This window comes from Trifolium pratense, linkage group LG5, assembly GCF_020283565.1.
Source record: "Trifolium pratense cultivar HEN17-A07 linkage group LG5, ARS_RC_1.1, whole genome shotgun sequence".
NCBI lineage: Eukaryota > Viridiplantae > Streptophyta > Magnoliopsida > Fabales > Fabaceae > Trifolium > Trifolium pratense.
Genome location: NC_060063.1, coordinates 2,282,207 through 2,293,973, shown reverse-complemented (window position 1 = coordinate 2,293,973; position 11,767 = coordinate 2,282,207). Strand labels below are relative to the sequence as shown.

Genomic DNA, 11,767 nt, shown 5'->3' with positions numbered 1-11,767 from the left:
ATTTTCATTTGTTTTTCTAAAAAGTGTTGTATCAATTTTTCCTCTAGAAAAACCATTTTCAATTAGAAAAGAGCTTAGTCTATCATACCATGCTCTTGGTGCTTGTTTAAGTCCATATAGAGCTTTGGTAAGTTTAAAAACATGATTAGGTTTTTGTTCATTTTTAAAACCAGGAGGTTGATGGACATAAACCTCTTCATTTAAAAATCCATTTAGAAAAGCACTTTTTACGTCCATTTGAAAAAGTTTAAAACATTTATGAGATGCATATGCAAGTAAGATTCTTATTGCTTCTAACCTTGCTACTGGTGCAAATGTTTCATCATAGTCTATACCTTCTTGTTGATTATAACCTTGAGCAACAAGTCTTGCTTTGTTGCGAATTACCTTACCATTTTCATCCATTTTGTTTCTGAAGACCCATCTAGTTCCAATGATAGAATGGTCTAAAGGATCTGGTACTAGCTTCCAAACTTCATTCTTCTCAAATTGTGAAAGTTCTTCTTTCATAGCAATTATCCATGATTCATCAGTGATTGCTTCTTCTATGGATTTTGGCTCAATTTGAGAGATCATAGCTAGATTGTTCTCATCAACTTGAAATGATCTTCTGGTTCTTACACCTTCTGCAGTGTCACCTATTATTTGTTCTTGAGGGTGATTGCTTACAACCTTCCAAGTTCTAGGAGGTTCTTGTGGTGGTGATTCCTGTTCTATAACTTGTTCTTTTGATGAGTTTTGCTCATCTTCATCATCTATTTCTCTTACACATGATATATCATCAAATTCATCAAATTTTACATGCATGCTTTCTTCTAAAGATTTTGATGTTAGATTATAAACTCTATATGCTTTAGAGGTTAGAGAGTATCCTAAGAAAATTCCTTTATCAGATTTAGAGTCAAATTTTCCTAGATTATCTTTAATATTTAAGATGTAACAATAACACCCAAAAATGTGAAAATAAGAGACATTTGGTTTTTTATCTTTCCAAAGTTCATAAGGTGTTTTGTTTAAAACTTTTCTTATAGACATTCTATTCAAGATATAGCAAGCAGTGTTGATAGCTTCAGCCCAAAAGTATTTTTCAACATTGGATTCATCTATCATAGTTCTTGCCATTTCTTGTAAGGTTCTATTTTTCCTTTCAACAACTCCATTTTGTTGAGGAGTTCTTGGACAAGAAAAGTTGTGAGAAATACCATTTTCATTGAAGAATGATTCAAAATAGGAGTTTTCAAATTCTCCACCATGATCACTTCTTATGGAAATGATATTTGAACCTTTTTCATTTTGAACCTTTTTACAAAAGATTTTAAAAGATTCAAAAGATTCATCTTTACTTTTTAAAAACAAAACCCATGTGTATCTAGAGTAGTCATCAACAATAACAAAGCCATAATTTTTACCACCTAGACTAGTAGTTTTGACAGGTCCAAAAAAATCTATGTGAAGTAATTCAAGAGGTCTTTTAGTTGAAATAAAGTCTTTAGGTTTAAAACTACTTTTGGTTTGTTTTCCTTTTGTACAACTTTCACATAATTTATCTTTGTCAAAACTTATCTTTGGTAATCCTCTTACTAGATCAAGTTGAGAAAGTTTTGCAATTGTCCTCATATTTACATGTCCTTCCCTTTTGTGCCAAATCCATTTATCCTTTTCAAGAGATACAAAACACGACTCAACAGGCAGTTCATCTAGATATATGACATATACATTCTTTTTTCTTGATCCATTAAAAAGAGTTTTTCCAGTAGATATTTGCTTAATTTCACATGTATGAGTTTTAAAAATTACTTCAAGACCATTATCACACAGTTGACTAATACTTATTAAGTTATGTTCTAGACCCTCTACATAATGAACATTTTCTAATTTAGCAGAATTAATTTTACCTATTATACCTTTACCTTTGATACTAGCTTTTTCATTATTACCAAAGGTAACGGTTCCTCCTTCCTTTTCCTCAAGGGAAAGGAAGCTGTGTCTGTCTCCGGTCATGTGCCTCGAGCAGCCACTGTCCAAGTACCATGGCTTTTTCTTGACTGCTAGCAGACATTCCTGCATTTGAGTTTAGTAAGACTTTTGGTACCCATAGTGTTTTGGGTCCTTGATGGTTAGTGTTTTTAAATGGTATTTTCTTATGAGGTGATCTTTTGTATGATTTCTTTTGAAAATAGTTTTGGAGATTATCTGGAGAATGATCTTTTACATGGTGTGTAGATCTTTTCTTAAAGCAAAAGTATCTTATATGTCCATGTTTATGACAGAAGGAACAAAATAGTCTTTTTATTTTTTGATCCTTTTTAGGTAAGAAATTTTTATCATAAATTGTTTGATACGTTTTAGAACCTATTCCATCTTTATCAACAACTCTTTGTTGAACTCCTATAATATTTTCAAAAGTTTCAGTAGCTTTCACACATTTGGTTATGTCTTTTTCTAAAACTGAAACACTTTGTTTTAGTTCTAAGTTTTCTTTTAACTTATAAACTTTATCTAGATCATGCTGAGCTTTTTCCAAAGTTTCTTCTAAAATTTTATTTTTAGTTTTATATTCATCTTTTTCTTGAATTACTCTAGTAAGTTCAATTTTAAGTTGATCATATTTTTGAGCAGTAATTTGTGAATCATATAAGAGATTATCAAATAATTTTTCAGTTTTCATGCATGATGAACAAGGTTCAAGGTTTACCTCATCAAAGTCAGTTCTTGCCATTAGGCAAACATTTGCTTCTTCTTCTTCTGGTATTTCTTCTAGATCGTCCCATGTAGCCATCATAGATTTGTAGGGAGGTTTTCTTTGCTTTAGATTTGGACATTCATTTTTGTAATGTCCAGTTTGATTGCATCCGTAGCATTTTACTTGGCTTAGGTCAGCTTCATTTCTTCTTGGTGGGAATGATCTTTTGATTTGATTTCTTCTCATCATTAGCTTTTGGATTCTTCTCGAGAGAAAAGCCATTTCTTCCTCATCGTCTTGTTGAAGATGATTCTCTTCATCACATCTTATTTCTCTTTTTAAGTTCTCTTCTACTTGTGATTCTAGAGCAATCATTTTGTTCTTTGCTGGTTTCTTTTCTTGAAGTATTGCTTCATGAGCTTTTAAGGATCCAATGAAATCTTCCAGATCCATTGTTTTGAGATCTTTTGCTACAGTTATTGCAGTTACTATGTGTCTCCATTCTTCTGGTAGACATCTTAGTAGCTTTCTTATTCTCTCATGTGTGGTATATTTTTTACCAAGAGAATTTAGCTCATTTATGATAACTGTAAACCTTCCATACATTTGATCTATAGTTTCACTGTTACTCATTTCAAACAGTTCAAACTTTCTTACTCCTATGTCAATCCTTGTTTCTTTTATGTGGCTGGTTCCTTCATGGTGTGTTTGAAGAGTGGTCCACATATCTTTGGCCGTCTTGCATTCCATGATCCTGTCATATTCTTCCCTGCACAAAGCACTTTTAATAAATAATTGAGCTTTAGTGTTTAGTAGTACCCTGTCAGATTCTTGAGTTGTCCACTCAAGCTGTGGTTTTGGTGTGAATGAGTCTTTGACCAGTGGAGCATAGTCTCCAACTTCTACTACAGCCCACATATTGATATCTTGTGACCTAAGAAACAATTCCATCTTGTCTTTCCAGTAGTAGTAGTCATTTCCTTCAAAAAGAGGTGGTCTATTTGATGATCCTCCTTCTGAGATGAATTTTGCAGGTTTAGACATTACTTCCTTCCTGAATCTTTTCCTCAAGCACTTGTTAGATGCTTAGCTTTTAGAGGCAGTGCTCTGATGCCAATTGAAGTAACAATGTTTGTCACAAGAAAGGGGGGTTTGAATTGTGACCCTTTAAAAATTTAACTGCAAAACAATTTAAGCACAATAACACACTACGATAGTAAATGGTTAGATTAACTGGAGAACGTTCTCCTCGAATGTAAGTGCAATATAGTGATTCGTGTGAGTTAGTGTTTGCACAAATAAAAGAGTAAGGGAAGAGAAGATCACACAAAGAATTTATCCTGGTTCACCCCTTAATAGTATGGGCTACTCCAGTCCCCACTTGCGGGAGATTATCCACTATAATCTAGACCAAGATTACAGAAAACTTCCCTTTGATCTAAGCCCAGATCAAAGACCCTTTATGATCTTAAACCAAGATCACAAAGTATCCAGCTATAACCAGCTGCTCTACCTCAATCAATTATACCCAATTGACTTGAGATAATCCTAAGGTTTTTTCAACAATTTCTTTGGATCTAAGCTTATACACCTAACCGGATGTGAAGCTTACAAATTGATACACTCAAAGTACTCTACAAATATATGATCCTAGATTTCTAAAGAGCTTTAGAGTAAGAGTGAAAAGGAGAGCTTGTTTGAATGTATTAGATTGCTTTGTGTGCTTGAAGTTCTTGCTCTTCCAATTAAACCAACGTGCTATTTATAGATGGAGATGCTCCTTTGTTGCTTGGACATCACACATATCCGTTGTGAGTGAGGAACTAGCCGTTGTGAGAGAAACAAAACAGCCCATGTGATTTTGTCTTTGAGATGCTTCAGGAGATCATTCTTCTAATGGTCTCTGACTGTCACATTGTACTTGTTGGTCAGAAATATTCTTCCACCAACTGTCAATGAGTTGTCTCTGAGTGTATATCCCTTGCAAATGTATTTCCCATGTGGGAAATTAAGATTTGAATTCATTTGGATAAGATTGCCACCTAAGTGCAGAAACTGGGAGATCATTCTCCAGAACGTTGGAGACCATTCTCTGAGATGGTGTGGATAAGGTCCAACGAAAATATAGCTGTTGCAAGTTGTTGCAAGTTGTCAACCAGCTGTAAACTCTTCATCAAAGGCATAGAGTAGCCACTGTTCACTTGTCCTTCAAAGGACACATGAATGTGAGATAAGTACTATTTTATGGGAGAGTGTAGCCACCCATGTCATAAGCTTGTACTTTGGATCAGATATGAAACTTCATTGCAAGCTGTATGTACTTGTTGCTGAGTTCTCATTGGTCTAGATTAACTTCTTTAATGATGTTCTTGGAGAACATAAAGCCTTGTTGCAAGATGTGAAGTTATTATTCCTTAAAGAAGCTTATTCGAGTAAGCTCAAGAACCAAAATCAATTCCTTGCCTTAAATGACTTATTTGCACTGTTATGATCCTTTAATAAGTCCAACTTAAAAGTTCTTTCTTGTCTTGTACCAGTTGACTTGAATAAGTGCTTATGCTTTAGAACACATAAGTCTGGAGACCAATCTGAGATCATTCTCTTGAGGCAGATTTGTCTAAAACGTGCTTGATTCTTTTCTTATGAGTGAAACAAGGTTAATTTAATCCATTGCATCTGTTCTTAAATTAAATCACTCAAGAGCACTTGTTAGATCACAAAATGATCAGAATCAAATTAAAATTTAATTAAGGGTTGTTATCTTTAAAACATCAAAATAGGATTTTGTCTCAACAAAAGGCCACTATTGTGTAATAGTGCACCTACACGTCTTCGTTGATGTTGTTTTTTGATTGGAAGGTCGAGAGCTAATTATCGAGACTTATAAAATGTATTTAGGCTCTGTTTGGCAAAAATAGTGGTTGACTGATAAACTAGTTGATGGCTGATAGCTTTTAGCTTATAGCTGATGACTTATGACTGATAGCTGATAAGCTAGTTGAAGTGTTTGATAAAATTAGCGATTCAACTAGCTGATAATGTAAAATGACATAAAAGGACATTCTTAACTCATAATAAAATTGATATTAATTTAATATTTGAGATACTTTAATTATTTATAATTATTTATTTATTTATTTTGATTATTTATAATTAACTTTTAAACATTTATATCCATTTATATAGTATTTTAATTTCATTTTATTTCATATCAAATCAATATTTATCTTCATTTATTTATTTTTTTGGTATAATTATCTTCATTACTTGTATGTAGGATATCTAGTTTCATTATATATAAACTAATATTGTATATAAATGTATATTTTTATGTTTAGTGGTAAATGTTATCTTTGAAATGGAAGCATTGACAATTGCTTTACATTCAGTAGATTGAACAATGAATAGTATAAGTATATAAATTGAAATTGAAATAGAGACAAACTGTAAAGGTAAAATATAAGAATTAGAAAGCAACCGGAACATGAATAACGTATTTATTTTATTTTATATTATACTAATACTATAATAAATTAGAAAGGATAAAATTGGATTTAAGATAAAATTATAAGGGTAAAATTAGAAGAAAAATTGATAAGTTAGAAACTATAAGCTCAGAAGCTACTTGAAATAGCTTATAAAAAATAAGCTATAAGTCAGTAAAATAAGCTATAAGCTCTTTCTGAAAAGACTGTTACCAAACAGGTCTTTTAACTTAGCCATAAGACATAAGCTATAAACTAGCTTTTTTGGCTCGCCAAACAGACCCTTAAACTGGTTCAAATACATGTTCAATCCATTCCCACTACTAGTTGGAGCATAGGATATCGATTCCCACGTAAGGCAAAAACCCTACTAATGAGGGGAATAGAGAATATCGTGAGGTGACAGTGTCGAGATCACCTAAATTGGTGGGTCCTGAGCTGTTACAGGTCCGTGCTCAGCCCTAACTGTAATTGCGTTATTAATAGTATGATTTTAGTAAATAGTAAAGATTATCTTAATTTATTTTGTCAATTTCACACTCATTGTGAATCAGGTGAATTATATGAGTTGAAATATCTCTATTTTGTATTATTTCCATTTATTTTTATTTTATAGTTTTAGAAATATAAATGTAAAATGTGACATTAAATAAATCAAAACCTTTTTTTATATATCCCAAAATATTTAAGAATTATAATAATAGAAAAAAGTTAAAAATCATATAAAATTAAAAGATCCTTACTTGAATATGAATTATATAGAGTAGTCATATAGATAATGGTGCATTAAAGGATGGGAATGTATTGTAAAAAAAAAAAAAAGAGATGAGAATGTATAAGATACCTATCTGTCATGACTTTACGAAACAAATTTGGTTAATGTGGACCTCACCTTCACCTTCTCAAAATTAAAAAAAAAAAAAGTTAATTAAAGACGGTGTGACTCATTTACATGGATATAGATGTCTTCAAACTTAGATCTTATCCTTTATCCTAGTTGTCTGATACACATGTTATTCATTTTCCACCATATATAACATTATCGGATAGTGACAAAAATTTATGATAATACTATACAACACAATCTTAGTACATATACAAAAAAGGATATAATTGGTCAATATTATCCAATAATATTCTCCAACATATTCTTATAAATTAGCCTATAAATTCTTATAAATACAATATAACGTATCATTGCTTTTTCATTGTTTCATTTCTTGTTATTAACACATAAAGATACAAAAAATATTTCTTCAAAGATATAATGGGTGAGGATAGAACAAGAAATATTAAGTGGTTGGTTAAGGAAAATAGCAATGATTCATCATCTATTGGAACGTTTTCAGAAGATTCTATGTGTTCTTGTTCATCTGATTTGACTGAGGATGCTGATTCATCTTCTTCATCATCACATTCAAATGGATCTTTAGGTGATTTATCAGAGCTCATGAACAATCTCCCTATAAAGTATGTAATTCCATCCTACATTTTTATAACTTTTATTCAAATCTTTCATCATACAATATTGTATATGATCTATTTATTTATCTATCTGTCTAGCTAGCTACATGAATTAATATTAAGAAGTCTCACATCGATTGTTAGATGATCTGAAGATGTTTTTTTTTCTTCTTTCGTAATCGAAAAATCAAAATTGATATATTTATTTATTATGAAATGAGCTTTATATTGTATCTTCTTAGTCCAATTTTCGAGCAAATGATAATATAAAATCTCTGTAATTTTTTATAAAAGGTGGATAGAACTTTCTCCTTGGGTTTGGACTTCCTTAATATAGTTTTATTTAATTATCAAAGAAAAAAAATGTCTAAAAAGAAATTATATGATAGTTTCTAAAATTTTGAGATGCAAAAACTATTTCAACATATATACAATAACTTATTAAATAAAATAAATAAACATGATTATTATAAGGTTCTTTCTTTTATTCATCTAAATAAATTGAAATTTTGAAATAAAAAAATAAATAAATTGAAATTCATCGAAAAAATTAACAGTTTTTTCATATAGTTGAAAATTGTATCCAAATTAAATATGTGATAGATGGTTAGTTGGTCTAGTGGTGATTGATGATGGGCTTGGTAGAAAGGACCATGGTTCGATCTCCGCAACTGTAATTAGAGTAGGCTGAAATCATTCACTTGATGCAATAACTGACTCGTGAACCAGATTAGGTGGTCCAGTGAGCCGGATAGTGACTGTGAAAAAAAAAGTGATAGTCTTTTTTGTCAAAAAAAAAAAAGAAGCTAGCTAGATAAATATAGATTAGATAGATTATTGTTTTTTTAAAAAAATTTATATCTGCTAATTGGTATGAGTTTATGTATTAATTAGTTGTTTATGACTTGTGCAGGAGAGGGTTATCTATGTTCTATCAAGGGAAGACACAATCATTCACTTCTTTAGCTGAAGTACAAAACATAGAAGATCTTCCAAAGAAAAACATGCCTTATAATAAGAGAATGAAGTCATGTAAGAGTTATGGTAGAGATTTGGATAGTCATAGAATATGGTATAGTCCTAAGGCTACAATATCAAAAAAGTCTTCAAGAGTTCCTTTTTCATCTGTATTAAGCAAAAAAGGGAGTTTCCTAGAAAGATCTTCTAGGCCTTCCATTGTTGTACATAAGAACTTTTGAAATCCAAATAATTAGAGATACTTTTTTCCTTAAACATGACAAATAGAGAATGTTCACTTACAACTATTCGTTTCTTGCCTTAAATGACTTATTTCACCGTAGGAATTCTGTCAATTAACTCCCTTGAAAATGTTTATTATTGTCTTGTACCAAGTTGATTTGCATATAAGTGGTTATGTTGAAGTACGAATTTCAGAGTGTTCAACTTTAACCGGAGAATGTTCTTTGATCATTCTTGTAAAAATATGTTCAAGAGTTTCTTTATGAGTGAGTAATGCATATCACGATTAATACGTCTAAATTTAAATTAGTCAAGAGCACAAATTAGATCACAAAATAATCATAATTATTTAAAAATATAATTGAAGATGTTTGTTATCTTTAAAATACCACAGAATGATATCCAACAATGATCATTGGCTTACCTTTATCTTCAAGTTTCTTTCTTTCTTTCTTTTTTAGATAAAGTTTCTTTCTTTTCTCTCAAGGAACATGTTCGATTTTGATCCTTATAATTTTTCTTCCCTTAAGTGGACATTATCATCCTTTCTTGGTGTTTTAATGGAGTAAATTTTTTTGTTTATTGTGAGTGGAACAACTTTCTCAAGGTTAGAGACGACGACGGATGATAATGTGCACGAAAATCAATTCTCTCGAGATCAATTCTAGTCACCAGAGAACCAAACACACGTAGCTGATTAACCTTTTCTCTCCCTTTGAATTTGTTTCATTTAGGCAACTTTGAAGTAATAGAAGCAGTGCAGAACTTCTTGTGGCATCATTAAGGAATTTTGTGGACGTGCTTACAATATTAGCAAAGAATGGTAATGTCCAAATTTCAGTTCTTGAATGTGCTTCGTCTCACCTCAGATCATATACTATCTTAAATTTTGATGAGTGAGTTTGAAACCATTTTATTTATTACTGTAGCTCATAAATTTATAAAAATTGTGATTGATAATAAAAATTCATAGTTAACATTTCTATATAAATAAATAAATACTAAGAAGAAGAGTTTTTGGAGGTGCCCCCAGCCCAACAGGTTTCAGTTTTAGCACAGCTAATAATACCGGACACCCAAAGAGAGGCAGAGCTTTACTCTCGGTTCTTGGTCAAGAAGAATCAGATTCAGAAGAAGAATCAAAATCAGAAGAAGAAGAAGAAGATCGTGGACATGTACCACTTCCTTCTGTAACCAAAAATCATATGAAAATTCTAAACCACCAAAAGAATGACCTTTCTTAAACAAGTAAAGTTTCTCCTTAAATTCTTTCATAGCCTTAGCTTTTGCCAGATTTTGATTACTGAGGGAGAAACTCATCCTCTCCAACATCTTGCCATTTTTCCAAAGAAATTCAGCTAAAAATAGCTCTTGCTCATCGCCTTTAACCTTTTCGAAGTTCACAATCTGGAGAGCAGATATCAATCAATCGCGTGTTGGAATATTTTATATTATTTAATTATTATATTTTAATAATTATTATGTGAGCATATATATATTTAAATTGATTAAGTGGTCAAATAAAATTAAAAGGCTATTAGATTTCTATTTAGAATTAATTAATTAATTATTTAATTAGTTAGATATGAGCTCAAATGAGTGGATGTCAGGATGACCCATTTCGGGATAATGAGAACTCTAATGGGCCATCACCCTATATAAGGCTATGGTCCCCAATACACCGTACGTAAGCAAACACTCTCTTCTCCCCATCTGAAGAGAATCAAGGCACTAAGGTACCGGTTGAGGAAGAACCAAACTAGCCGCAATCTTTTGTGTTTCAGGATCACTGCAAATGATTTTTCACCATGAATCCAGGTATTCCTAAAGATTATGTTGTCAATCCTATGATTTTATACATGCTTCTATGACTATTTTGTTTCCGGACTGAAGTATATGTCATAATATTGTTAAACATATATATGTGTTTAATCTTAATTTTAGATTTAATTCTAACATCGGACACAACAGCAAAATTCAGATGCTCTTCGGCAAATTTTGGTGTTTCCTGATCATTAATCATCGAAGTTAAAAAAACTCGTGAAGAGCAAATAAATTAGCTTTTTTTTTTTGACATAAGCAAATAAATTAGCTAAAGCATGGCAATATTAGAAAAATCCCTCCAATTTGTTAATGGAAATATTTAAAGCTTCCCTCCAATATTTTTAGAAAAATCCCTCAAAATATTTTATTAATCTCTTCATCCTCTTCACTATTAGCATCAATCTCATTTTCCAGAGAATTTTCTACTGATTCTGGAAATTTTGTTGAATCTTTGGAATTTTTCATGTTACTAATATGGAATAAATTAAAGTCTTTGTAGAAAATTTTGAAGTTTATAAAGAAGTCATGTACCAATGAAAATTTGCAATGAAACATCAGACAAGTAGTTATTTTTTCTCCCTCATATACTGCTATTCAAAGATGATTTTTCGTTGGGAATAGATACACGTACAGCAGGGACGGATGCACTAAGGGACATGGTGTGGCTAAAGCCACACCAGATTTTTTGATATTTTTTTTATAAACATATATATAGATATATATTGTGTTAAATATTGTCTTCGGATACTAGTTAAATATATTAATAAGGAAATTTTATCTTGTATTTTGTGTGTGTTTTTATTTTTTTTGGTAAAGTGTATTTTGTGTGTTTAATACCTTAAAAATAAACTACTACAAAGTTATCTTTTCAATATTAATTTTATCTTTGACTTCCTCTTTTAATATGTTTAACAAGTGGCCCCAAGTACTATTTAACATGACTCATAAAAAAAAGGTTAAATTGGACAATTGGTCCCTTAACTATTTATGGTTTCATATTGGGGCATTAACTAATTAACGTTACAAATCGTCCCTTAACACACCTACCAATATTACTCATAAATAAATCATTGTCATTTGGAGCTTTAGATGTGAAAAATTATCATCGTAT

The 11,767-nt window shown here is 31.1% G+C and overlaps 2 protein-coding genes across 2 annotated transcripts; one reads left to right on the top strand and one right to left on the bottom strand.

Moving 5' to 3' along the window:
* Positions 1-1,966: 1,966 nt before the first annotated feature.
* Positions 1,967-3,433, bottom strand: LOC123884372. The gene has a single exon (XM_045933456.1). It carries the CDS (start codon positions 3,431-3,433, stop codon positions 1,967-1,969), a length of 1,467 nt encoding a protein of 488 aa, XP_045789412.1.
* A 3,846-nt stretch (positions 3,434-7,279) lies between these two features.
* Positions 7,280-8,865, top strand: LOC123884697. Its single transcript, XM_045933860.1, has 2 exons — positions 7,280-7,638; positions 8,546-8,865. Exons 1-2 carry the CDS (start codon positions 7,436-7,438, stop codon positions 8,829-8,831), a joined length of 489 nt encoding a protein of 162 aa, XP_045789816.1. The 5' UTR covers positions 7,280-7,435; the 3' UTR covers positions 8,832-8,865.
* Positions 8,866-11,767: the final 2,902 nt, after the last annotated feature.